This window comes from Sylvia atricapilla, chromosome 21 (assembly GCF_009819655.1).
Source record: "Sylvia atricapilla isolate bSylAtr1 chromosome 21, bSylAtr1.pri, whole genome shotgun sequence".
NCBI classification, from domain to species: Eukaryota; Metazoa; Chordata; class Aves; order Passeriformes; family Sylviidae; genus Sylvia; species Sylvia atricapilla.
The window spans coordinates 3,571,687-3,599,481 of NC_089160.1; the positions used below are offsets into that span (position 1 = coordinate 3,571,687).

The 27,795-nt window shown below is 54.2% G+C and overlaps 1 protein-coding gene across 1 annotated transcript; it reads left to right on the top strand.

The window, feature by feature from the left end:
- FRMPD3 (FERM and PDZ domain containing 3) lies at positions 1 to 26,255 on the top strand. Its single transcript, XM_066333950.1, has 12 exons — positions 1 to 46; positions 1,124 to 1,228; positions 2,265 to 2,372; positions 2,848 to 2,979; positions 3,513 to 3,632; positions 3,753 to 3,889; positions 4,645 to 4,768; positions 5,380 to 5,469; positions 7,123 to 7,302; positions 17,036 to 17,180; positions 21,184 to 22,005; positions 22,785 to 26,255. Exons 3-12 carry the CDS (start codon positions 2,268 to 2,270, stop codon positions 25,652 to 25,654), a joined length of 4,725 nt encoding a protein of 1,574 aa, XP_066190047.1. The 5' UTR covers positions 1 to 46; positions 1,124 to 1,228; positions 2,265 to 2,267; the 3' UTR covers positions 25,655 to 26,255.
- The last annotated feature ends 1,540 nt before the right edge of the window (positions 26,256 to 27,795 follow it).

The window sequence follows — 27,795 nt, forward strand, 5'->3', positions numbered from 1 at the left end:
GAAGGCCGAGGACTTCATCATCCTCACGGTCCTGCACACCCACCAGGTGAGACTGGCAGGGCCGTGGCAGCTCCAGGGGTGCCAGGACAGGGTTGAAAAGCCCTTTTGGAGACCACGGTGGGGTCCCTGCAGACCCTGGGAGACCACTCAGGCAGCTCAGCTTATTCCTTGGACCCATGTCCCACCACCCCGAGGCTCTTCTGCGGGCTGCCAGGGCCCTTTGGGGTCAGTGGGTGTGCAGCCATGTCCCTGTCCTTGTCACCGGGAGAGAGGGAGGAAGAATATTCCCAAAGCCATACAGTTTGCTGAGGCTATCGTGTGTCTGATGGAGTAGCCCATCGTGCCAGGGGTGGCAGGGAGGGGTCGCTGCTGGCTCTGGAGCCCCTGGGGAGGTGGGAATGCTGCAGGAAGGCTGGAGATGCTGCTGCCGCCAGAGGCACCGTCTGTGCTTCACCGGATCTTTGATGTTGGGGAAGGAGAGAAGTGTGAGAGCTCCTCTGTGCTCCCCTCCTCTCCGGGAAGGAGATGCCCCCACCCCGTGCTGCTCTGTCAGCAGCGGGGGCGTGTGCCACACTCCAAAAAAGCTTTTTTCCTCCTGCCCTGGGATGGCCGCCAGCCAGGACAGGCGGCTCAGCTGGTGCTGGCACCATCAGACACACACAGCTCTGTGGCACGACTGTCTCTGTGCTGGAGGATGTGCGGGGACTGCCACCACAACATCCTGTAGGGATGCCCGGGGTCCTGCCATCTCCCTGGGGCTGCAAACCCACATCCAAAGGGTTCATCTGTCTCATCCAGCTGGTGCCAGCAGCTCCAAGCAAGAGCTGGCTGATGTCTGCTGGAGCTCAGCCTGCACAAGGGGTGCCAAGCACGGGTGCTCAGTGGGGTGCAGCCTCCCTGCCACACTGATGCTGCTGATGTGACTTCAGGGGCTGCTGCTCATCATTCTGGCCCTGCCTGCAGTGCTGTGTGACCACAGCCAAGGGGGTTTGCTTTCTGCCCTCCCCATTTCATGGTTTGCTGCCCGCTCCTTGTCATCACACTGGCTCCAGGGAGGTTTCCTCTGGGCCCCGTGTCTGCCTCCAAGGGCAGGCAGGGGATTTACCCAGTGCTCTCTTTCCAGTCTCCCAAATCTGCTTTCATCAGCGCAGCCAAGAAGGCGAAGCTAAGGTCCAACCCGGCCAAAGTCCGATTTTCAGAGCAGGTGACAGTCGGCGAGACAGACCCAGTAAGTCCTGCCCTGCCTTCCCCTGGGCTTCAGCCCCTTGAGGTGTCCCCAGGGCTGTGAGGTGGTTGGGGGCCACAGGGCTCCTCATCCCTGATTTGGGCTCTGCAGGTGATGGCAGCTGTCTGGCCTGGGGAGCAACACAGGACAGATGCCTTTGGGCACACTCAGTGTGTTGGGTCACTTCTGGGGGGATTTTCTGTGGTCGTCCCCTGTCCCTCTGAAGGAGCCCCAAAACCTGGCCTTAGAAACCTGGTTCAACTGCATCCCCCTGAGCACCCAAGGGAGGCATCCAAGCAATGCCAACGCCTGCCCTAAGGAAGATCTGTGGCTTCCAGCCTGATCCCAAAAGCTTTGGAGTGCCTGTATGTGGGGCAGGGTGACCAGGGCACTGCTGAATGGCTGTGGAAGCTGAAGAGTTCCAGCCCAGTGCTTTTATCTCTTAATCACTGAAGGGTTTTATGAACAACAAAACAAAACTAAAAAAAAAAAAAAAAAAAAAAAAAAAAAAAAAAAAAAAAAAAACCTGTAAAGTGCTTCTAGCACATTCTATTTTTAAGCAGAATCAATTAGGTAATTATCTGATTGAAATGCTTCTCACCAAATAAAATCAGCCTTCTCCCAACTTCCTGCAGAGGGTTGAGAGGATAGGCTTGGGGTAAGGGTCAGGAAAGGGGGATCAGCTCTGAGCCACCCCAGCCATACCTCTCCTCTGGGACACCAGTGGGGAGGGGACAGGCTGCCAGGCACGGGCCCTGGGATGTGCTGGACAGAGTAAGATGCTCTGTTCCCACTGCAGCTGCTGGGAGCTGAATCTGTCAGGCAGCTCTGATTTGCCTCAGCTCTGTGCTTCTTGATGGCTCACCAGAATGCCGGGTTTTCAGGGGAAATGTGCCTCTTAGCACAAAAGCCTAGAGCAGCAGAGGATGCCACGAGCGCTCCATCACTGACACTCTCTCTCTCTCTCTCCCCACCCTCCCTCTGTCTCTCCGTGCCCCCCTCACTCCTCTCCTCCCCCTTTGCCGGCCCCACATGCCAGGACATGTTGAAGAAAGAAGCTCTTCTGCTCATTCCCAACGTGCTGAAGGTTTTCCTGGAGAACGGGCAGATCAAATCCTTCACGTTCGATGGCCGAACCACTGTGAAGGTGAGCCCCTCCTATCCCCCCACCCCAGCACCGTGACACTGCTCTCCTCCCACCTGCCCAATCCATTTTTCCTCTCCTGTTTCCCATGCACGAACAGCACAGCAGTGCTGGGCTGGCTGTGAGCTGCTCTGGTGTGATGGATGGGCTGTCTGCCTCCCCAGGCAGCACGCTCTGCAGCTGGCAGGGATGGGCCTTTGCTGCCTCTCTCCTCACTTCTCTCCCTGCATCCTCCAGCCAGGGTGGGTGTTCTGCCAGTCCCCCTGCCCAGGGCCAGCTCCCTCAGCACCACCACGGTGTTACCCCAGCTGCTGGGGCTCTGGCTGCTGGTCACCTCCCTCTGCATCCTGTGGACCCTCTGAGCCTCATCCTGGCACAGCCCCAGTTGCCAGAGAAGAGTGGGCTCTCAGTGAAGTCCCAGCTCCCCCTGAGGAAGGAGCTGGTGCCTCACACCCAGGGCTGTCTGTGGCATTTGCAGGACGTGATGGTGACATTGCAGGACCGCCTGTCGCTGAGACACATCGAGCACTTTGCCCTGGTGCTGGAGTATTCCAGCCCGGAGCAGAGCCACCGCTTCCTGCTGCTCCAGGACAAGCAGCCACTGGCCCACGTAAGCTGCTGGGTGTGGAGGGTGCTGGGATGGCCGAGGTGAGGGGCTGGGCACAGAGAGCCTTTTCTTCCCTCAGTGTGGGGCCTGGCTGGGATTGTGCTGTGAGGTGGCACGGCCTCTCCTTGCCTCTGGCGTGGTCCTGCAGGCTCAGAGGTGAAAAGGGTGGCCAAAGAGGGAGACAGGCAGGGTTTTATCCATCCCACACTGACAGCACCATGGAGCTGCTCTGTCCTTCAGCCTGGGCAGCTGCAGACAGCACTCGTGAGCATCCTTGTCTGGGAGAGCCAATAAGCTGGTGCTGCTCAGAACCAGGGATAAAATGGGGATTGTGGAGCACACATTAACCTGAGTGGCATAAACCCTACAGAACCAGGGAAAGCTGTCACACACCAAAAAGGCTGGGATGGGGCTGGGATGAAAGGTGGTGCGTGGAGGAGAGAAATCAAATATCACACCAGAAGAGGAGAGAGGGCAACTCATGCCCTGCAGCCCATGGTTCCTGGGCTCACTGCTCCCCTCTGCTCCTGCCGCAGGTTGTGCAAAGAACACACTACCATGGCATGAGATGTCTCTTCCGTGTGAGCTTCTTCCCCAAGGACCCCGTGGAGCTGCTGCGCCGGGACCCTGCAGCTTTCGAGTACCTGTACATCCAGGTAGGACCTGGCAGCTGGTGGCCCACATGTCTGCCCAGGCTGTGCCCTGTGGTGGCACCCCTCAGGTGGCAGTGGCCTGTCCCTGTGGCTGTCTCAGGACACCTCTTCTCCCTCCTGCAGAGCCGCAACGATGTGATCAGAGAGCGCTTTGGCACAGACCCCAAGCCGGAGATGCTGCTGGGGCTGGCTGCCCTCCACATCTACATCACTGTCTCAGCCACCCGCCCCAGCCAGAAGGTCTCCCTCAAGAACGTGGAGTGAGTCCTCCTCCCTGTCCCCAGGCATCCACACAGCCCTCCTTTGTTGTCCCTTCCCTGTGTCCCTGTGTCACAGCGACGTTTTGGGGTGCAGAGCGTGAGATGCTCTGAGAGTCCCCCCTGAGCTGGGTGGTGGCTCAGGGGCTTGGCGGCAGTGACAGCCAGCCCCATGTCCCACCACGGGGCTGTGTAAGACCCTCTCACACTGATATCCACCTGCATGCAGCAGCCAGGGCTGGGGACATTTCCCATGTGCCCAGGATCATTTCCATAGGGACCTGGTGGATTTTCCACCTGCATCCAAGGCAGGGAGATGTGGCTGTGTAATCTCAGCCTGTCACCAAGCTGTGCAGCACTGGCTCAGCCCTCCTGTGGCTCCTGGGAGACCTAAACCCGTGCCCAGCCCATCTGTGCAGGCTGGCCTTGCCCAGTCAGCACAGGGAGGAAGGAGGGAGGGGTCATCCCCAGAGGACCCCAAAGGAGGTTTGGGAATTTGCCCTGCATCCCCTAAGCTTACATGAAGGTGAGTGGGAGCTGGGGTCTGCTGCAGAGCGTGGCACTGCTGTTCCCCAGCCTGATGATGGTAGCCTGGGGTCCCATCCCTTTGGGGACCTGAGCTAAGGGCATCAAGGACGTGCTGGTGTGGCTCCAGCTCCCTCTGACGGCAGAGGATGCTCTGGGACAGTTTTCAGTCCCTCTCTGCCCCCTAGCAGTGTCTCTGACCTGGCAGCTCATGCAGGTTTCCCTCCCCGCAGGAAGGAGTGGGGCCTGGAGCCCTTCCTGCCCCCCTCGCTCCTGCAGCTCATCAAAGAGAAGAGCCTCCGGAAATCTCTCTCGCAGCAGCTCAAAGCCCACCAGCACCAGCCTGGCGGCACCAAGGTAAGCCCAACCAGTCTCTGTTCAGGGCTGGTGGGGTGGGAACCTGCCATCCACCCCAGCCTGTTGTCCCCAGCTTCTCGGGGACTCTTGTTATTAAATCCCCTGGGATGGGAGATAAATCCCAGACAGCCAGGTAGCCACTCTCTCTCCTGAATCTGCTTTCAAGAGCTGATCTGGATTGCAGGGAGTGCAGTGAGGATCAGGGCTGAGATCAGCTGAAGCCTGGCTGAAGTGGCACACATCAGTTCATTGTTATATCTGCTTTTGGGCTTGCAAAGCTCTGAAGGCAGCTGCTGAGCCACTGCCATGGTCCCTGCAGCCTTCACAGCTCCCCAGGGACAGAGGGTTGTACATCTCAGGGGGGTTACACATCAAGCACTGAGGCTCCTTCCTGGCTGTGCCTCTGCTCTGAGATACCTCCCAAGAGCTGCCCAGGATGGCAGAGGAGTGGGGACCCCCCTCACCCACAGCTCAGCCTCACTGCCAGCCCAGCCCATGCCTGACAACTTGCTGTGTACCCCTACTCAAGAGCCCCCACGTCTGCCCCAGCCTCCTGCATCTCTTCCCCCTCATGTGCTCATGGTGATCACCCGTGTGGTGTGTTTTGGCAGGTCTCCACAGCCCAGGCAAAGCTGCAGTACCTGAGGATTCTGAACGAGCTGCCCACCTTTGCTGGGGTTCTCTTCAACACGGTGGGACTGGTACGGTAATCCAGGCTGGGCTGGGGGTGCCTGCTCCTGGCTGTGTGCTGGGGGGGAGCCAGGGGACGTGTGGCCTCACAGAAATCACTTCCCTCAGTCTCCTGCCCTGCCCTGCTGAGCTCCAAGCCCACCCAGAAAAGCCTTTGAAGCCTCTGCTGTCAGTGGGTCAGATTTTCAGGTCTGCAGGGTCAGGATCTGCTCTGTTCTTGCCAGCAAGATGAGCTGCTCAGTGAGGTTGGAGTAGTTTCAGGCATGTGTTTGTAGCTCCGTCGTGCCCTGGCACATCCTGCCATCCATCCTGGAGGAGGGCAGCTCCTGGCCAAGGCCACTGTGTCCCCTGCTTGCCCACACAGCCCTGACTGGGTTGTCACAGATGCTCCAGCCTGACCACTGCCACAGCCATCCTTTGTCTCCACTGCTCACCCAAACCCCCTCAGCAGGAGAAAAGCCTCCCACAAAGGCTCCCCACTGCCTGGCTCACCCCTTCATCCCTCTCACCCCACCTGCCACCCAGAGGTCCCCATGTAGGTGTCCCCTCTCTGCCATCCTTCCCTTTACCCCCACCCGTGGTCTCAGCACTTCCCTGGCTTCCTGTGCTTTACCTACTGGGTTCCATCTCTGGCAGCCTTTGGTCTGCTCTGCCCCTCACCTCACAGCTCAAAGGGCTGCCTGCAGGAAATCAGTTGGTGCCATGGCAGAGCAGCCAGAGCCTGCTCCTGACACTGTCTGAGTAGACAGCATTTTTTTTAATTTCTGACACCAAAGCAATGCCTCTGAGCCAGCCTGTGTGTTGAACTGTGCTGAAGTGGTAAAAAGTATTCCCTTATTATCTTCTGCAATGGTCTGCCCAGCTCCTCTTCCCCTCCATACCTGCCTTGAAGCATCCTTTTAGACCAGAGCGAAAAACATCCCAATTTCCAGTCAAGGCTTTGGTCTTTCTTCTCTTTTGAAATACATTCACTCCCTCTTTTGCTTCCTTCTCTTAGAGACAGTGGAGATCAGACAGATTTGTAACACACTTACTTCAGTGTAGTGGTACCAATGAGCCTGAATATTTCATGTGGACAGTCAGTTCAGAGCTTTACTTTTAAACAGCCTTGGCATCCTGCACACCCCTCCCAGCTCTGCAAAGGGCCTCAGAGAGGCAGGTTGATTGGCACCAGCCTTACCTACAGCTCTGTAAGAACCATCCTGGACCTGCCCAAGCTGCCAGCACTGAGGCTTGGCTCCATGGAGAGAGCCGGTGCAGCCTGTACCACCCTGGGGTGTGGGCCTGGTATTTCTGGGGCTGAGAGATTTTAGCCTGCTGGCAGCTGCTAACTTTTTCCCAAGGAAAAAATTCTGAAGTTTCTTCTCAAAACAATCTTGGCAAACAACTGTCCTTTCCCAAAACAACCTTTCTCCAGGTGGTGTTTTGCTGTTTCTCTGGTTTAACCAATGGCATTAGAGAGGTGTCATTCCTATTCCCCAACCTTGTTAAGTCTGTATCAGAACACCTTATAAAAGCTAGTAAGAATTAAACAAATAAAGCTTCTTCTATGCTCTTTGCCTTCTGAAATATTTGGAGTCTTCCACCTTTCTGTCATGTCCTACAATGACACTGGGGTGTGTTTGTTGACCCCTCTCTCTCTCCCCGTGTCCCTGTACCACCAGGACGAGAAGCAGCCAGCCACCACCCTGCTGGTGGGACCCCGGCATGGCATCAGCCACGTCATTGACCTGAAGACCAACCTCACCACGGTGCTGTCAGAGTTCAGCAAGGTCAGCAAGATCCAGCTGTTCAGGGAGAACCAGGGGGTGGCCCGGGTGGAGACGAGCATCCTGGATGCCAAGGTAGGCACGTGGGTGCCAGGGAGGGCTGGAGATGAGCTTGGGGGTTTGGGGCCAGCCTTTGGAGGGATTCACGTCACAACTGTGTGCTGGACAGTCCACCTGGGGATTCCTAGAGACTCCAAAAGCCCTTTCACAAGCAGGGATTGCTGCTGAGGGCCACAGGGCAGGCATGGCCATGACTATGGTGGCCTTTTGGCCATGACCCAGGGTCACAGGGCAAGCACGGTGGCATTCTGGCCATGACCCAAACACCTACCTAATGGTCCAAGCAGGGTCCTCAGGCAGATGGGGGTGACACAGGTCAGACAGGTAGCAAGACCTCACCTCTGCTCACGGCTGGAAAGGGGCAGTGCATGGCCATACCTGTGCTGGGTGCAGCTAATGGAAGGGGCTGGGAGATTTCATGCATTAGTAGCACTTGTGGAACTTGTCAAGCCAGGCAGGATTGTTGAATGAAGTGGAAATGATGGGAAAGAGGTGTCAGGCTGAGTGTGATCCTAAGGAGATCTTCCCTTGGCCTTTGCTCAGGTTTTTAACAAGCTGGGACATGTCCCTGACAGACTCCAAGGCAGATAGCTGCTGTGTCTCCAGGGCATCCTCGGTGTCACTGCCTCCCTGCACCCAGCTCTCCCTGCCCCTTGGGGAAGGACAGCTGAGAGGCAGAGATCTCACAGATAAAAGCCAAGCCTCCTCTCCTCCTCTCCTCCCACTTCGAATTCAACAGGACAGAGTTAGGATTAAGTTTGGAGTTGATTAGTCAGGAGCAGTACTTAGCAGAGCCAGTGGGGCCAGGACTCTGTGGGGCAGGGAGGTGCCCCACAGGTGTATTTGCATGAGCCCCTCGGAGCCTTTGGCTGTGGGTCAGCTTTCCTGCCCCTGCATTCATCCCTCTTTCCCCCCAGGCTGATGAAGCTGAGCTGCTTTGCTCAGCTGTCTCTGTGTTCCATCTCCTGCAAGGTCTCAAAGCCTCAGCCCTCCCTGCAGTCCTTTCTTTGCACTGTGTCAGTCGGAGTCTCACAGATGTAATCATGGTGGATTTGTTTAGGATTCTCCTGCTGCCTCCTGTCCTGCTGGATTTTGGCACTTTCTCCCACTTGGCTCATTAATTCCTCCAAGTCTGTTTTCCTGCTGCTGCTGTGCCTGGTCCAGCAGCTCTGCAAACCTGCAGTAATACCCCAGCAACCTCTGCCAGAGCTGTGTTAATCCTCATCCCTCTGCTTCAGCTCTCCCCTCCACAGCCTCATCGACAAAGCCTTTTTTTTTTGCATTCCTAATTCAGAGGGTATTTGGTCAACTGTAACATTTTTAACATTCCCTCTTCTGCGTCCCACAGAGGTCAGTTGTGCACTTAAAGCCTTAAAGTCCTGCTGTGCCTGTCCTAACCCTTCCAAGCCCTCACCCTCCCCTGCTGCAGCCTGGGCAGGTGGAACCCTCCTTGCCCAGCCCATCCAGCTGCCTGGGCTGTGCAAGAATCCAATTTACTCCTCAGAGAGCAGGAATAACCAGGGGATTGTGCCTGCACCACGAGTAACCCTGCAGGTTCCTCCTGCTGCCCATGCCCCTGGGATTTGTGTGTATAAAATCACCATATTAATGCATTAATAATAGGGTGGTCATGCCCCTGTTACTGCTCGTGGCTCACTGTGAGTGCCCTGAGCATGGCTGTCCCCATTGTCACCTAGCTCCATGGCACTGAGCTCTTGGGGTGCTGCTGTCCTCTCCCTGGTGTGGAAGAGGACACACTGCTCCCCCCAGCACAGACTGGCCACAGGAGGGACAGATTCTCTGGAGGCTTAGGTGATGCTGGCATCCATCTGCTCTGAATTAAGTGGCAATTCCCACACAGCTTGTCCACAGATCCTGCAGTGCTAATCCCAAAGCCATTCCCTTCTGCAGAAATCCACTCTGTACCTCCACCAGCCCTTTGCTGCTGCAGGAGCAGACTTTCTCCTGTGACCCTGCTATCCAGCCCCACAAAGGCTGGAGAAAAGCCAGCTCAGTGGAGGAAGCCAGCTCACACACTTGCTGTGAGCACATCTGCATGCACGATGGCTTTATCTCCATGAGAAATTCCAGGCAGCTGCCTCTGGCCACCAAAAGCCCCTCTTGCCTGCCTGGAGTGGAGCAAGCACCCCATTTATGGATCTCAGCAGGCTCAACAGCACCGTGCCAGGGCAGGGGCTGCTGTTATCTGTCTTCATTTAGCCATTATCCAAAGGGCTGGGTTTTAAAGCCAGGATGTCTGCTCCAAAATGAGGCATATGCTAATCCTACGCACGACAGCGATGGATGAGGCAGGCTAAGAAAAGCAGGCAAAAAGATCATTACAACACAGTGCTGATCTGCTCTCTGCAATTATTCTGTTGCACTGAACGTGCCACTGGCTAAAGCCCTAGGTTGCAAATCAATCAGTTTCTGCCATGAGTTGCAAACCATTAGAGGGCTCAAAGTAGTGTCCTGACTGCTCTGGGGACCTGTCAAATCTGTGTCACCGCTGGAGCCTGTCAGAGCTCCGTGGATTGCAGTGTAGGAGGGGATGTCCCCCTGGGCTATTTCCCCCTGATGCCTGGCACTGCTGCTGGTGCTGGGGCAGCTCCCAGCCTGAATCTGTAGGAGGTGCTCGCTGAGTTACTGTGGAAACACAGATGGTCAATGATGGTTTAGGGTTTTGTGCAGAAAGTCCATCTTGAATTTCTAAGTGTAGTTAAAATGATGAGTTTAAAAAAAATGGTCAGGTCATGGAGCAGCCCTCAGCTGGGAGGTCTGAACACCCTGACCAAACCAGCCAGCACAGTCCAGACATCCTTATCTGCTGCTGACCTGCAACCACAGCCCAGGCTCATCTGCCAGGAAGGAGCTGGGGGAGAGTTTCAGGTAACAAACAAGCTTGAGGACATCATAAACCATTTGCATTTATTTCGAGCAGAAAAGAAATACTGTTCGTCTTATGAATTATTCACTAGGTAGTTAATTGGTTTGTTTTGGAGCTTTTCCATCCTGGCCTTCAATTTCTGATTAAAACAGCCCATTTGGGATACAAACCCAGGGCTGGTACCTCTGCTTTGCCTTCTTTAGCTTTTTGCCACTGTGGCAAGAGAGGGGCAAATGCTGAACCCCTCAGAGAGGAACTGCACAACCTCAGGACCGAAGAACAAAAACCTCCAGGCTTCTGCCACTGGTTGTGAGGATATTTGTTCCCTGCAAGGTCTGTGAGAGCTGCAGGGAGGACAGGAGCAGGTTTTGTTTCAACAGTCATGGAGGGACTGAGTTTTGCTTGGGAATGCTGAGGAAGTTGCCAGCCTGAGGCTGGGGGCAGGACCACACCTCCCCAGCTGCACTGCGAGTGCAGTGCAGTGGTGCCAGTGGTCATTTTGTAGGTCCCAGAGCTCATTCTCACCTGACAAAGCCTCCTTTCTGCTGGGGCTGTTGCTTCTCTGTTCTTCCTCCTCATGTCTGGGGACTGATTCTGGAGCTCTGTGTTTGCACTGATTCTGCAGCTCGTATATTTGCTGGGAACAGGGAGGTGGCACAAGGTGATCTTTATGCATTAAGTGCAGCTTGCCAGGTTAGGGGGCTCTGCAATTCCCAGGGGCTTCCCCCTGCTGCTGGGAGCAGCATTTAAGAGTGACCAAAGCTTCTGAGCCAGCTCAGGATCGAGCTTTCAGTCATGCATCTCCCTTCCTCCCTGGGGCAGCCCTGCAAAGTCCTCCTCTACCTCCCAGTGTCCCAGGAAGGCCAATGTCAGCATCTCCTGCCTGGCACCTGGACAAGCCCGGCAGCCTGGATGGGCACAGGGAGGTGACTGCTCCCCCCAGGCTCTGAGGGTTTGTTCTTACTGAAATGCCTTTTCCAAGGGAGCATTTCTCCTTCGTGACTCACACAGCTGGGCACAGCTGGCCCTTCTGTTATTAACACTCTTGACATTGGGACAAAAGCTGCTGAAGTGCTCTGAATGCCAATGAGAGAAGAGCACTTGGGGGACAGCAGGATCACCTGAGGCTGGACAAGCCTGGGCAGCTGAGCAGAGGAGCTGTCCCGGGCTGTGCCCTGTCCCCGTGCCAGGCTCTGGGGACAGGAGCCCTCGGTGCTGGCCTCTGGCCGGGTGCAATTCCATCAAAGGCATCAGGATAATTGACTTGGGTGTCCCAGCAGGGCCTGCAGCTAGCCGGCGCTTAAGCCGAGATCAACACTTGAGAGAGGAAAACAAAAGAGAAAATAACTCAGAAAGGTCCCTGGCTGCTGCTGCTGCTGTGCCTGGAATCTGCGTCCTGCTGCTGGTGTGCCAGGGTGTGCTCTCAGCCTGCCATGGAAAAAAAAAAATAACAGCTGGATGCACAGCTGGGGTTCAGCACTCTCCTTTCCCCATGGAAGGAGCCCCTTCCTCCCCCAGGTGATGGATGTGCCCCCCTGAGCTGATCGGGGCAGGGCTGTGCTGTGGTGCTGAGGCTGCTGCCCCATGGCTGTTTGCCAAATTCCAGCCTGAAAACAGTGGGGAGCCCCATCAAAGTCACCAGGGCAGGGGAGGCTGACATTGCTCTCAGCTCTGATGGAAGCCCCTGAGATTTCTCCTGCAGGAAGAGCGAGGCTTTGGAGTGATGATGGGCACGCAGCTCTGGCTCCTGACACCGAGTTAACCTTTAGTTGCATTGAACCGTTCTGAAAACCTCATCTCCTGAGAGAGAGGGAGAGACTCGGATTTCCTTTGGCTGGTACCTGGGTGGGATGGGCAGACACAGATTCCTGCTTGCAGTGGAGTGTGAAGCAAGGGAATGGGATGTAAAGCATCCCATGTAAAGGATGTCAAGGAATGGGATGTAAAGCAAAGCACTGGGATGCAAAACTAAGCACTTCCCAGCTCCAGAGCACTGCCTGCAGGCACCCAGGACAGGAGCCACTCAGAAACATGAGAGGCAGACAACATGAGGAGAGGATAAATTTCCAAGCCTGCAAAGCCAAATTTGATTTGTTCATTAAAAAAAAAAAAAATAAAAAAAAAAATTAAAAAACCCTCACACCCCCAACCCAACCGAAAAATGCAGCCCTGTAAGGAAGGAGGCACCTGCAGTCTCACCAAGGCAGCGCCCTTATTGATCAAGAAGTAGGAAATAATGGTCCTAGTCACAAGCAGCCTGGTATTGATAGAGCTGAGTTAATAATGCTTAAGGGGAGAGAAGGAAAGGTCAGTGTAGAAGTGAAAAATTGACTGCTGCCTCGTTAGGCCCAGGTGCCTGTATTATTAAATAAAAACTTGGCAGTGCACCTCAAGTAAACCAAGGAACGTAAATTATGTAAATTCATCTCCCGTCTTTCTGCTGCACTGCATTAAAGGAAGCAGGGTAAGACCCAAAGTACATGATAAAGGGGGGAGAGTAAAAGGAAATGCATATAATCTTAGATGTCATAGTATGAATAGATGGGGTCATAAATTAATTTCAGTATGAGGACTGTTAAAATCACCTAGCATAACCCTGGCCAGAAAATTTCCTACAGACCTTTGTCTGAGTGAGAAAATACCCACCAGAAGGACACTGAGATCTTACTTAAAAGCAAGGAATAATAGAAAAATCACTTTATCATTAATAAGCTAATGCGAAAGTAATTTCTTCTATCTGGTATAAATGTATTTTGTTTTACTTCACAGAGAGACTGGATGCCAAGCAGGAAATTTTGAATAAAAAAGTGTCTTTTTCTCATGAGGCCTAGAAAATCTAGGAAACCATTATGCATGAAAGATCAAACCATCAATAATCTCAGGCTGGTATTACACATTTAGATGTAGGACGAGCATCTTTGTGAAAATTTGCTTCTTTACACGTTGGCACATTACAGGTGCCTTTGCCTGGGCATCCCACTGGGAATCTGATGTTTGGCCAGTTTTTAGAGCAGTATGATTATCCCAGTAAGTTCTGTAAATCCCTGTAAAACTTGGAGTTTTCATTCCAAAGGTGCTGCTGTCCTGACAAAACACAGACAGGCATTTTTGCTTTGCCCTCTCAAGGAAGCAGAGCCCTGGGGGCCACTGAGGAGCTGCAGCAGCAAGAATGAGGAAGAGGATGGGGCTGGTGGGTGTGAGACAGGCCAGAGGCTGGTGGTGGGAGGACAGCCAGGGGTTATCCAGGCTGATAACTTGTTCCCCATCAGTGATCAACATCATCTCCTGATTAGCTGCTGGGAAAGAGGGTTCTGCACCTTCTGCCAGGGCAGGGAGCAGGGCTCAGCACAGCACAGCTTTTGCCCCTGCTGCATCATCCCTGCCCTGCTCACAGAAGTCTCTGCCCCACTGCACCACTGGGTTTAGAAAACTTAGAAAGATTCAATGCTCTTCCAGGCTGCTGCCTTTTTGTCAGGTTTGGTTGAGATGGAGCAGCAAGTTGTAAAAACCGAAGGGAGATATACAGGGATAAAACAAAGGGATATAAAATAAACCCCAGCCCCGTGGCCACCAGGCCAGTCCTCACCTCAGGTTTGAGCCCTGACTGCCTCTTGCAGGATGTTTCTGAGGGAAAGGAGGTGAATCTCATTTGCCAGAAGCCATGGGCGTCACAAGGAAACCCAAAACACAGACCGCAGTTCTTCAGGGTTGTTCTTATTTAGAGCAGCTCCCAGCAAAGCTGCCCTGAATTTGCCATCTAAACCCCTCAGCACCATGAGTTGGAAATGTTTCTTGCACCTGCTCACAAAGTCAATATTTGCTCAGCTCTCCCGTGCCTGGCTGTCTCCTCAGCACCTCGTTAGCCTGGCCCACACAGAACACGGTGAGCAAGGCTGCCAATGCCTAAAAATAACACCTCCATTCATCCCTCCTCTTTGTGGGATCATTTCCCAACGGAAGAGGGCTGCTGCAGTCATGTTGTCTCTTTGCCTCTTGACCCCATAAATCACTTTCAGTTCTGCTGGCCACTTTCAGGCGGATGTGGCAGCAGGGTGGACATCTCAAAGGCAGCTGAGCTGCTGCAATCTCAGCTAAACTACCCAGTGGAGTGGAAGAGACAGACTCAGTCTTGTAGCCCCATGTGGGAAAGGCTCAGATCCTTTGCCAGAACTCTGTTAGTGAGCAGCAGAGAAGCCACCAAGGCTGAGGGAGATGCACAGCCTGACTGCAGCAGCTCTGCTCACAGCCAGTGTCTTTGTAAAAAGCTCATAATCCATGAGCAGGACACAGACCCATGGCACTGTGGGCTCCCAGGCCATGGGGAGATCACACATTCACAAGAAAATACCAATTTTGGATGGCTCCAAGCTGCACCTGAAGTGATTTAATCCCTAATAACAATATTTAAACACTTGGCAATTGAAGAACTCTCACACAACTTCCCTGTCAGTATATCAGAGTAATCTTTTCTAAGCTGTAATGTTAATCAGGTTTAAGATTCCTACTTTTCAGAGTGCCACAGTTAACCCCAGCATGCCATGCATTTATTGCTGGAAGCCATTCTGGAGGCTGGACTTGCTCACAGACCTGGTAGGGAGCTCTCAGCACCCTGGAGTTTCATCTGCAGCTGAGAAACATCAGTCAAGGCTGTTGTGTCTCAGTCCTGTTGCCCTTCAGGAGGACTGATCCAGGGGCTGCCTCCTGCCAGCAAAAACCTACAGTCCCATTTCTGGATGGGTGGGAGCATCCTGAGGCAGAGGTAGCTGAGCAGAGACAGAAATGGGTCTTGGAGATGCTGGTTCCCAGCTAGGGCTGCCCTGGGGGGATCAGTGCCCATGGTGAGCACTGACAGGGAGGCAGTGAAGGTTCACAACCCTGTGTCACTCTGCCTTGGTGGGATTCACACATGGTGGAAACTATCCCGATTTTCCTTTGGAAAAGGGATTCTCAGCCCAGCTTGGCCTCTTGGCTCACTCTCCCAGCAGTGGAGGTTTTTCAGCCATTGCCTCCCTCCCACTGGGATTTGCTCCCTCCCTTGCTGCTGACACTCCAAACCCTGCAGAACAAAGCAGGGAAAATGCACAAATACGTCCTCATTCAACAGATGGCTTGAAAAACCCAGGAGGGCTTAGCCCTGTGTAGAAGCCCCTTGTTTTAAGGATGCTTCATAACAGAGCACATGGTTTTCCTTGCATCACTTATGTCAAGACTGGAGCTGGGCTGAGAGGTGTCACCCCCTCACCACTGCATGCCTGCCTCCTTTGAGCTATGTTGAGAATCTCCTCACTCCTCTCCCTCTGGTTTGATACTTCCCTTTTGATCTGTGTTATCTCAGGTTTATTTTCCAAGATTCAGGAAGAGCCTTGTCAAGCAGGGGCAGAGCCTCTCAGCAGAAGACCTTCACTTGTCAGGCTACTTCTCTACCACATCAAGTTATTTCTTTTCCTTTATCTCCCTGCACAGCAGCCAAAGAAGGACCTTCTTTATCCTGGGAGAAATCAGGGGCTGGCATGGCTTGGGGATCACATGCAGCTCTGCCCAGGGCTGATGGCTTCACACTCAAGTTTGTTGCACTTTATAGCCCAGAACATGACACTCTGGCCTAAGGTGGGCCTTCCCTTGCCAGAATTGGCTTGGTGGCTTACAGCAGCAAATATTAGGCAGAGCACAAAACTGGCCAGTGGGTACCAGGAACCTCTTGTGGTTATAAAACCAGAAAACCAAAATAGCTTTAATGCTTTTCACACTGTGTAGGCTTGAGTGTTTTTTAAAATAGCCTCGGTGTTCCCTGAATGTGGTAATTGAGTTCTTCTGAGTCCTGGAGGGTTCTCAGTGTGTAAGAGGCTGAGCATGGCAGGACAGGCAGCCTGAGACAGCAGTTCAGCATCCCCCAGTTGACTCAGATATCCCCTGTACCTGGGTAAAAAGGTCCTTTGGGTAGAGGTGCTTTGTGCAAGGGGTAGGTGAGGGCAGGAGCTGCCTTTGCCATAACTATTGAAGGCACTTGTCAAATTTTTCCATCTCACGGGTCTGTCTTGAGCAGTGCTGGGGGCTCAGAGGGAGCACAGACCTCTCAAGGGAGCTGTGCTGACACAGGCTGCTCTGCCCAGCCTGGCCCCAGCAGTGCACAGCACCTCACTGGGTGGGTAAGAGTGATTCCCACCCCAGCAGCTTCCCTGGGCCAGCTAATCTTCTCCTTGGGACAGTCTAGAAACTGGGAGTTGCACTGTCTGCTGCTAGATTGTGCTGTGAGGTTATATGTGTCACAGAGATCATGTCTGAGCTTGATTTCTCTGTAAAGCAAAGATCTATTTTAGCATGCAAATAAATGCTCTCCTAAAAGGGAAGGCGCCATCTGCTCCCAAGCACAAATTTGATTTTCCAAAGGGTTAGGTTTAAATAAGATCCACAGTCTCAGAGTGGTAGCTGGGGGATCCTGTAATGGGGTTTGGGCCCTTTGGCATCTTGCTGGAAGCTGTTTTAATTTATGGGAGGGAGACACAGTGCCTGCAGTCAAAGAGGGCTTCTTGCAGCTGGAGACTCCACAAACTCCCTGCACTCCTCCCAAGTTAATGATGCTTGAACAGGTGCCTGCAGGTGGGCACATGGAGACAAAGGATCAGAAGATGTTGTTGTGGGTCCCTCATCCTTGGGGGAGTCAGCCAGCAGGAACCACAGCTGCAGGCAGACTGTGCCCAGCCATTTGTTGGGTGAGCTGGAGCAAGGCAGTGCACCTGGCTGGCTTTTCATGCTGGGAGCACCAGTTCCACCAGTGCAGGGCCCAGCATAGCCCCTGTGGAGCTCTGGTCCCTATCAGCTGAGCCCATGGCCCTCATGTGCTTTGCCTCTCTTGCCTTCCAGCCGCTGGTGTTGCTGATGGAGTGGCCTGAGGCCACCAACTTCGCCTGCCTCATCGCAGGCTACTGCCGTCTCCTGGTGGACTCCAAGAAGATGATCCTGTCCAGGGCCCCCAGCCAGCCTCCCCCACCTCAGATTATCAAGGCAGGTACGTTTCAGCCTCTGCTTTCTGTGCCAGCCCCTTCCCCAGCCTCCCTCCCTTCCCTCAGTGCTCTGCAGCATCAAAAGGTGAAGGCTTTCTCTGACACCTCCCCTCTGCTCCCATCCACCTGGAGAACCAGCAGACTCCTCTTTAGCCAGAGAGCACGGAGCAGGGGGGACAGGCGCTCATTTGGGGTCTGCCAAAATGACCTGTGCTATCAGCTCTGGCCCTAAACACTCACCATGAGTTGTGGCAGCTCCAGGAGCTCCTGTAAATCTGCCAGCCACAAGCTGGGCCCTCAGAGAACAGTCCATGCAGGGGTGCAGCACACATTCCCTGGCTGGCACCCTGCTCCAGAGACCCAGCTGAGTGTGTGAGCTCAGGAGATGGCATTCCTGCTGCCTCTGGGCACTGCTGCCTCCAGCCTGGGGCTCTGAGCCTCACGGGCAGAGCGTGGCTGCTCTGCTGATTTCCTAAATCAGGAAAGAAACTTTCCTGTCCCAGCTTTTCAGGGAGCAGAAGGCTGGTCTGGTCACAGCAGGAGCTTCTGTCCCAACAGGCATCAATGCTGTCCCTTGAGGATGGATTGCAGGTGTGAGTCACCTCTGAAAAGAGCAGTGATTCTCAAGAGTGATTTTAAACAACCAACCATTAAATACATGCTGCTGTTCCATGCATGCAGGTGTTCACATCCAGTATGTTTTGTACAGGGAAATATAAAATATGGCTTGAGATGGGCAAAATACCAACCCAGATGCCTCTGGAAAGTCACTCCCAGATCTCCCAAGTGACACTGCAGCTCCAGAGAGCTGTGACAAATCCTCAGTTTAGCTGCCAGTGTCAAAACTCCCTTCTCAGGATGGGCCTGGCTTGGGGAGGTGGGAGGAGTGCAGAGAGCTCACAGGGTCCTTGGGAAAGCACTTGGTGCCTTTGAGGAAGGCACCTGAACGTGGATTTGGCGCATGTGGGAGGACACACTCACAAGAGGGATCAGGAAAGCATCTGCAGCAACCTCAGTGAATCCAGAAAAGGCCTGGCAGGTGATTTTGGTGTAAGTATAAGCACTTTCCTCTCCTTTCATCCCCAGTGCCTCTGACTGACAGCTGTCACTGTGCTCTGCCCTGGTTGCCCTGTGGAAATGTATTTAATCACATTTTGCTGCGAGCAGAGGGCATCTGCAACTGAACTGGTTTCACTGTCATCAGAGTGGTCCTTGCCTGGCTTATGCCACCCTGACATGGGACACAGGGACACAGGGGGCACGTGGTTGTGGGGAGTCAGAGAAGTGGAGAGCATCCCATACCCAAGGGCTTGGAAGGGGGCTGGCAGCACCCACGGTTCCTGGCCTCTCAGGGGATGTCTCAGCGGGTGCAAGTGGTGTTTTTCCACACTCTAGCTACTGTGACAATAGCCAGAATTTTTTCCTGAGATTTTGCTTCAGGGCCATGGTCCAAACCTCTGCCAAAAAGCGTTGTAGATTTTGCCCTGTTCTGGACAGTCTTAAGAAAACAGTGTGAGTCTGCAGGGGTGGGACTGAGTGTGAGAGTCAGAGTGTGGGTAGGACAGTGATGGATCTGTGCCAGTCCCTCTCTGGATGGCCTGCCCTGTCCTCCTGGGTGCAGTGAAAACCTCTGTGACCAGTGGAGTGGAGCAGTTTCCTTATAGACCAGTGCACTCAGTCACTCAGGCACCCTTCAGAAGGAGTGAATTTAGAGTGAATTGGGGAAAGAGTCTGCTCACAGTTCTGGTCTCCACAGCGCTGCAGGCTGAGCTGTCAGAGCTGGGCGGATCACAGGGAGCATCGAGTGCTGATCATTAGCACATCCTTGCAGGAGAAAGCCCCACTGGGATGAATTAAGTTAGCCCAGACTTCCCAGGCTGCAGGCAGACTGTGCCAGAATCTTAAATGTAAAATCAAGCCTTGGCCCATGTTTTTTACCTAGAAGAGGAGCACATCCATCTTCCCTGAGGCCCATTAGAGCCTCCTGCTGAACAGCAGACATTTTTAGAAATGCACACGCTGTCTGGATGCTGTCAGTTGGATCCAGCTCTCCACATTTCCCTGCGGAGCCATGTGCCACAGCCTTGCCCTCCCTTGTGCCACACTGCAGCTACACAGGTGATTCACCTCCCTGTCCCTTCTTGTCCCCACTCTCACCATCAGCCATCATCAGCCAAGCAGCTCTGTGCCCTTAGTTGCTCTCTCAGCTCCTTGGCAGGAAGTCTTCTCCTTCCTGAGCATGCAGCAGGCAAATTTTGGATTTTAGGGGTTTGGCCCCATTCAGCAGCAGGCCTTGGCTTGGCGTGGGCAGCCAGCAAGCCTCTGCCTCAGCCTTTGCCACCCTGCTCCAGCCCACACGTCCCCCTTGTGCTCCCTCACACAGCTGCCACTCCTGAGTGCTGCCGTGGCCAGGCATGAAAAAGATTTTGTTTTTATTGGGATTTTAGCATTGCAGGTGATGAACAGTATAATACAAACATGTGTTTGGGGAGACAAATTGTCCAATTTGTTGAGCTAATGAATTTAATTAGGATTTATTTGATTGAATTTATCCTGGGTAAGACAGAACCTGCATCCCCTGGCAGCCGCTCTCAGCACAGCTGCACAGTCCAACCTGCAATGCAGACATCTGCCCCTCCTGAGGGAGGGACCGCTGGCCAGAAATTCAAGCAGTGTTCCAGCCACTTTCCCTGCACAAGGGAACAAGGGGAGGCTGTCACTGGGAGATGCTTAACAGCAAGAGCAACGGGCTCTGTTGTAGCCAGCCTGATCCAATAGCTGTTATTAGAGAAATAACACGGGCAGCAAGGGACAAGGGGCTGAGGCAGTGTCTGTCACTGGACACAGCCAAACTACAGTGGATGTCTCCCCAAAAGGCAATATTACTCCACTTTTAGTAGTCTCCTGACAAACACTGCTTGGTGTGGCCAACATTACCCAAAAATGGCAACAATTCTTTCTTGCCATATAACGTGTGAGCTGTAGCAGGCTGAGGCTGGAGGTCCTTGGAGCAGCTAGGCTGCTCCTGCTGCGCTCTGGATACTGCTGATGGATCTGGGATGCAGCACCCACATCCATGTGTCAGTGTCAGCTGTGCTGGCCAGCCCTCCTCTGGCTCTGTCCAGCTCTGCCCACAGCAAAGGGATCAAGTTCAGGGGCCTGTAGTGGGACCAGGACTGTTTCATGTCTTCATTAAGGACACAGTGGATTGAGAGCACCCTCAGCAAGTTTGCAGATGATACCAAGCTGTATCATCTTCAGCTGAAATGCCTGAGGGACAGAGTGACATCCAGAGGGATCTGGACAAGCTCAGGCAGTAGCCCGTGGGAATCCCATGAGCTTCAACAAGGCCAAGTACAAGGTGCTGCACCTGGGGCAGGGCAACCTCCAGTATCAATCCAGGATGGGGGATGAACCTATGGACCTGTTGGAGCGAGTCCAAAGGAGGCCATGAAGATAATCAGAGGGCTGGAGCACCTCTCCTAGGTGAGAGAGTTGGAGGTTTTAGTCTTGAGAAGATTAGGCTTCAGGGAGGCTTTTTAATAAGGCTTGTAGCTATAGGACAAGGGGCAGTGGTTTTAAATTGAAAGAGGGTAGATTCAGATTACATACAAGGAGGAAGGGTTTTATGATGAGGGTGGTGAGGTGTAGGCACAAGTTCCCACCCCTGGAAACATTCAACGTTTCCTTGAATATTGGACATGGCTCTGAGCAACCTGATCTAGTTGAAGGGGGGCCAGATGTCCTTTAAATGTCCTTTCCAGCTCCTTCTGTGGTGCAGGACATTTCTTCTACCCTCATTGTTGGCAGACAGGTTTGCCAAAGGACCAGTCAGGTGGCCTGACTGCTCTGCAGGGGAGGTGGGTGTCCCACGTGCAGTGCAATGTGCTGAGGGCAGGAGGGTGGAGAGCACCAAGATGCTTCTCCAGGGTGAGCAGGAGCTTCCCCACGCTGTTTCCCCTTCATCCGGGCGCCGCTGCTAATGTCCCTGTTGTGGTTTTGGTTTAGATTACATCAACGCACACAACTTCCACCGGCCTGCCACGGCAGGGCACGTGGCAAAGAAAGAGAATGGGCTGGTGGGTGGCTCTGCCACTGTCACCGGAGCAGCCGGGCCTTCTGCCACCAGGGCTTCGGACTCGGAGCTCGTCCGCTTCTGCTACCTGCACATGCGAGAGCAGAGGAAAGAGAGAGAGAGCGGGACGGATATCAATGAAAACCTGATTTTTTTTGAGGAAACTCGTCCCAGGACCAAATCTGACCCTACTTCCAAAAGCTCTGGCCAAGGCTACAACGGGGCAGCCAAGGAGTATGACCCGGATGGCCTTGAGCAGGACAGGCACGCGAGCAGGGCCAGGGCACACACCATCGACACGCACCTGCGCAGCGACGCCTCCCACCTGTACTGCGAGTCCTGCCAAGCCAAGATCAAGGGCAGGCTGGCCCCGGGCACGGGGGGCAAGCCTGGCAGCACCCGTGACAACATGGTGGACTTGATGTCGCTCCCTCCTCCCGGGAACGACGAGGAAGAAGACGAGACAACGTCCCTGCTCCCTGCCATCGCTGCTCCCCCTCCTGGTTTCCGAGACAACAGTTCCGATGAGGATGATCCCAAGCGCCGGGCAGCTGCCCAGAGCCAGGAGCAGGGCAGGCACCTCTGTGGCATCCTCTACGACGAGATCCCGGTCACTCTGATTGACAACGTGCAGCCACGGACGGTCCGAGACCACGCCCAAGAGCTGGACGATGCCCTGGTGTCCACCCTGCAGGCACTGGAAGCCCTGGCTGCTTCAGAGGATTGTCCACATCCCCCACCACAGCAGACAGCAGGTATTTTAGTGGCTGTGACTCCCTTTCTTCCCTATAGCCTTTCTTTCCTACTGTACGTCCTTCCCTTTAGTCTCCTCCCATCCTATAAGTGACTGTGAAGCAGCTTCTAGTAAAAACTAAGTTGTGGCAGCAGGCTGTAGCAGGAGCAGCCAAGTTGCTGCTCAGAAGATTTCTGAGGTGGGACTCCTCTCCCTGACTCTGGCTGAAGGAGTCTCTTGGTTATCCCATGTCTGCCACATGCCACTGTGGGCCGAGTCTCTAACAAACCAGTGCTGTGAGCATGAGTTCCTCCCCACTGTCACCCCACTCAGCTGAGACCTTTGGCCTTTGCAGGTTCCCAGCCAGGTTTTGCAGTGTGTGAGCCCTTCACAAGGCAAACCTGCTGCCAGGTGGGTGACTCTGGGACCAACCTGCTGGCAGCACAGTCCTTTGTCCCTCTTCCCACCTTGGTTGCCCTACTCGCTATGGCAGAGTACCTGTTGCCCAGTTTTCCTTCTTGTGCCAGACACATCCCTATAGCTCTGCACCACCAACAATGGAAGGTTTCACAGGATCTTTTCCTGGGCCAGAAGCTCTTGCTGAATTGAGCTATCAAGCGAGCTCAATGCTGACAATTGATCTCCCTTACAAGCCTTAACTCTTAGTTGTGAGAAGTCACAGAAGTTTCTCCAATGTGCCCTGCATTCCTGGGACCCTCCTGCCACAAGGAGTTCCCCTCTCCTCCACACAGCACTGTGGTGTGAGGGTTGTTGTGGGGTTTTCTTTGTGTCCCTCCTCAGGTCTTATTGTCCTGGCTGCCATCACTCCTGAGTCATCCTTGGACTCTGGCCACGAAACAAACTCCTCAGAGCTGACAGATGTCTCGGAGATGGTCTCTGCTATGAAGCAGCATCAGAACGCAGCCTACTTCCTCACCCAACACATCAACAAAGAAAACCTCTTGGCCAGGAAGGACTTGCCTTTCCGAATCCAGAGCTGTGCTGCCCAGGCTGTCCTCACCTCACCCTTCCCCCTGAGCCACCAGGACCCGAGCCCTTCACTGAAGCCAGCCTTCTCTACCCAAAATCCCAGCCTTACCAACTGCAAGAGCAAGCAGGAGCAGCAGCACGGGGAGAGAAGCTGCACCTCAGTTGCCCAACCAGGGCTGAGCCCGCAGCTGAGTGAGCAGAGCAAGGGGGCTTCAGTGCCAAGCTCTGAGTGCAAAGGTGCAGGTCACACAAAAGCTGCCTTTGAGGTATCTCTGCATGCCACAGCAGCCCCGAGCAGGGAGCAGGCACAGGATCTACAAGAGAAGATGCCCAAAGAGGTGCAGCCGAGCTCCAAGCTCCTCCTGGACCAAAAAAGCAGTGTAACTCCAGCCATCGTTTCAGCTGCTCTGCAGCAGGTGGCAAATGCAAAAGCCTCAGCTCCCCAAGTGGTATCAGCCTTAAAAGAAGACCAGAACATGAATGGTACCAGCAGCTGTGCACCAGCCAGCAGCAAGCCTTTGGCACTTAAAGGAGGTCCACAAACTGCAGAGACATTATGCAACTGTCAGCAGCAGCAGCAGCAGCAACTCTCTCCGCAGCAGCACTGTGAAGTTTCTCCAAGTCCTAAGGAAGCTCCTGGCAGTCAGGCTGAAGCTTTCCACCTCACCTCAGCAGGCGAGGAAGTGATGCCCAGTAAGACTTTTGCCTCTAAAAGCTACCAGCAAAAAGTGAGTAGAGATGCTCCAGGAAAAGCTGTAAGCGGAGAGACAGGTCAGAAGGCAGGTGGGGAAGCCACAAGCCTCGTCTTGCAGAAACACACAGCTCCTTCAAACCAAGGACAGAAAACACTACAGGAAAGCTTGGCCAAAATCTTAAAAGCTGAGAGCAGCAATGTGCACTCTCCATCACCTGGGAGCACTTTTAGGAGCACCAGTGAGGAAGCCAAAGGGCCAATCCAGCTGATGCCCAGATCCGAGAGCCTGCAGGTTAGCACTGTGCCTTCCAAAAAAGTAGAAAAAGTCTTGGAGGTAACCCAGCAAGATGCTGATGTCCCAGCTAAACCCAAAGCCCCAAAAGCTCCCTTCAGGCTTAGGAACCTGTTCTCTGCAACGTTTCCCACCCGGCTGAAGAAGGAGACGGACGAGCGGCAGGCCCAGCTGCAGAAGGTGAAGCAGTATGAGCTGGAATTCCTTGAAGAGCTGCTCAAGCCAAAGAGCAAAGGTGACCTCCCACCACACGAGTATCTGCACCCACCTGCCCCTGGGCGCTGCAGCTGCCAGCTGAGGAGCAGTCCTGTGCAAAAAGTCCCAGGGATGTCCAGGGAGCAAAGACGTAGCTGCGACTGCAAACGGATTTGCAGGGGAATGAGGCCACCCCCCAATCAGCTGGTGGTCCCAGAACTTGAGAGGCGAGGCAGGGATAAAGTTGCAGATGACCAGAAGCAGGTAGAAGCCATCAGGCTGACAAGCACGAGCAGCCCTTCCAAAGGCAAACGGATACGATCTACAAGCTTAGAGTCCAGAGACAACCGGTCAGATCCAGAGAACGGCATGTCCTGCTTGAATACCTGCACCTCCCGAGGGGAGTGCATGGGTGCACCCCATTACAGGAAGCTCTTGCGTCGCTACAGTGTCAGTGAAATAGATAAGACTGATAGGACATCCTTGTCCTCTGACGTCTGCCAGAACATCTACACAACCAAGCAGAAAGGCCCCCAAAAAGAGCCTGAGCCCAGCATCCTCTGTCCTGCTCTGAAGAGCAAAATTCAGGAAGCCTCTGGAGTGGCTGACCCCTCCTACGTCCAGATAGCACAGGACAAAAAGAACCAGAAGGGTTCAGCAGTGTTCTCTGTCCAGGAGGAGATGTATCCAAGTCCTGCTGAGCTGCGGGATGAAGACATGGAGGATGAGAAGTGCTGCTCCATCCGGTACTGCTTCTACTACAGAAAATGCGATGTTGCAGATGATGGGAGCGAGAAGGATGAGCTGTCCTATTCCATCCCCATGCAGATCCTCCCGGGAATGAAGCTGGACAATCAGATGGTCCCAGTCATGAGCAGGACTCTTCAGGTCCTAGACGCAACAGCCTGCAGCAGTCCCAGTGAGAGCCAGACCCAGGAAATAGATTTAAGGACCTCCAGTTTTGAGGGCAGCTTGGCAAAAATCAACACCCTTCGAGGCCATGCCTACAGCTTCCCCAATGGCTTTCTGCAGGTGCAGCTGGACACCAACGAGCTCCTGACCATCCTGAGGCAGTGCGTGCTGAGCCCTGAGGTCCGGGACTGCAAACCCTACATCTCCCAGCTGGCTGAGTACAAGCAGGAGCTGGCTCTCAAGTTCAAGGAGTTCCGGGCGTCCTGCCGCCGCGTGGCCGCCGTGGACAAGAGTCCCAGCCACATGCTCTCCGCCATCACGAGCAGCTTCCAGGTGCTAAGCAGCCTCATCGAGACTTTCGTGAGGCTGGTGTACGTCGTGCGCTCCGAGTCCCAGCGCCAAGAGCTGCTGAGCAAGGTGGAGGAGGTGGTGAGGAACTACACCTTCCTCCTGAAGGCCGCTGAGGAGTCCACGGCCAGAATGCTGAGCCACCAGCAGACCGTGGAGCAGCTCGCCCGCCAGTCAGCCACGGTCGCCACGGTCATGAGCACTCTCACGCGCTCCCTGAAGACGTTGATCAATAAGTAAAGCCAGCTGTGAAGACCAACAAGCCAGTGTGAGCCAGGCCGTGCACTCAAATCTCACAGGTCTGGTGAGGATGCCATGTCTGCAGGCCCGGGGGTTGCGATAGCCAAGACACTCTGATCTCTGCAGGATGGATGGTTGTGTTGGTGGTGGGTTTGCAGGGGGAATTTGTGCCCTGTGCAATCAGCTGGTACAGGGGCTCAAGCGGCTTCTCTGCTTGTTCTGCCACGCTGGCTTGTTGGTGACAGTATTTGGGAGGTACAGGCACCCCATCTTCACACCAGTTTGGTTCCATGGGGTTCTGGGCCTGGCAAAGACCTTTGTCACAGTTAGTAGTGAGCCAGTGAGCTTTCAGGAGCTGAGCTGAGATCTGGCTTCACTTGGGCAGTCTGGAGCCAAACCAGTGTCTTGCCACGTAAACAACTCTTCTGCCTCCAGGATCTTCCTGGCCCACAAACACAACATAAATAGCAGCAGAAGGGATCTCTGGGGTGCAAGTTCCTCCTGCTGTGCTAGGGCTTGGGAAGTAGTCCTAGCATGGGCAGGTTGCCATAATCCTGGGACGGAGCTAGGGCACCCTACTGCGCTCTGCTCTCATGGTTTAGGCCCCAGTGCCAAAGGCAAAGGCTTAATGCCTACAAATGGGGAGGATCCAGGGAACTACAGGCCTGCCAGCCCGACCTCGGTGCCAAGAAGGTCATGGAGCAGATGATCCTGAGTGCCATCACATGGCAGATGCAGGACAAGGGGATCAGGCCCAGCCAGCACAGGGCAAAGGCAGGTGCTGCTTGAGCAGCCTGGTCTCCTTCTGTGACAAAGTGACTCTGGGTGAAGGGAAGGCTGTGGATGTTGTCTGCCTAGATTTTAGTAAAGCCGTTGACACTGTGTTCTTCAGCATTCTCCTGGAGAAACTGGATGGATGGAGAGGCCCCAGAGAGGGGTGGGGAATGGAGTTAAATGCAGCTGGGGCCATCACCAGTGGTGTTCCCCAGGGCTCGGTGCTGGGGCCTGTCCTGTTCAGTACCTTTCGAGGGGATCCTCAGATGGCACCAGTTTGGGTGGGAGTGTTGTGCTGGAGGGCAGGAAGGCTCTGCACAGGGATCTGGGTCCATGGGCTGAGGCCAATGGTGTGAGGGTCACCCACATCCTGCCCTTGGGTCACAACCCCCTGCAGCTCCAGGCTGGGGCAGAGGGGCTGGAAAGTGCCTGGTGGGAAAGGCCCTTGGGGTGCTGGGCAACAGCAGCTCAACATGAGCCAGGTGTGCCCAGGTGGGCAGGAGGCCAAGGGCACCTGGCCTGTCCCAGCCATGGGGTGGCCAGCAGGACCAGGACAGTGACATCCCCCTGACTGGGCACTGGGAGGCCACTCCCCAAATCCTGTGTCCAGCTCTGGGCCCCTCATGACAAGAGGGACACTGAGGGGCTGGAGCTTATCCAGAAAAGGGAATGGAGCTGGGGAAGGGTCTGGGGCACAAGTCAGATGAGGAGCAGCCAAGGGGGCTCAGGAGGAAAGGAGGCTCAGGGGGGACCTTCTGGCTCTGCACAAATCCTTGGAGGGAGCAGCCAGGTGGGGATTGGTCTCTTCCCCCACGTAGCAAATGACAGGATGAGAAGAAAGGGCTCCAAGTTTTGCTGGGGAAGATTTAGATTGGATGTCAGAAAAATTTGCTCACTGATGGTAGTCAGGTTTTGGAACAGGCTGCCTAGGGAAATGGTGGAGTCACCATCCCTGGAGCTGTTTAAAAGACATTTAGTTGTGGCATTTGGGGACATGGTTTAGTGGTGCCCTTGGCAATGCTGGATGAATGGTTTGACTCAATAATCTTAGTGGTCTTTTCCAACCAAAACAATTCTGTGTTCCTCTTCTGGATGGCTGAATCCATGCTAGAGACCCTGCAAGGAGCCCAGATTGATTGATCTTTGACCACTGCAAGCCAGAAGGTGGCCTTGCAGCTGAGGGGAGACCACTTTCACACCATTCTCCAGGGGTTAGGTTTATGCCCTCAAGGCTCAGCCCAAACCCTCTCCTATTTCTTTTCACTGTGACCATCAGAGAGGAGCCAGGCAGTGGCTGTCCTCCTTGCCAAGCTGTTGGGGTTCTTTTTCTGTCTTCACCAGGCTGACTGCCACAAGAAACATTATTT

Bases quoted from the DNA above. Each gene is read 5' to 3' on its own strand.
- FRMPD3 (XM_066333950.1), top strand. From the start codon at position 2,268: ATGTTGAAGAAAGAAGCTCTTCTGCTCATTCCCAACGTGCTGAAGGTT. The intron at 3,633-3,752 runs GTAGGACCTGGC...TCCCTCCTGCAG, and splicing joins TCGAGTACCTGTACATCCAG to AGCCGCAACGATGTGATCAG. The intron at 22,006-22,784 runs GTATTTTAGTGG...GTCCCTCCTCAG, and splicing joins CCCACCACAGCAGACAGCAG to GTCTTATTGTCCTGGCTGCC.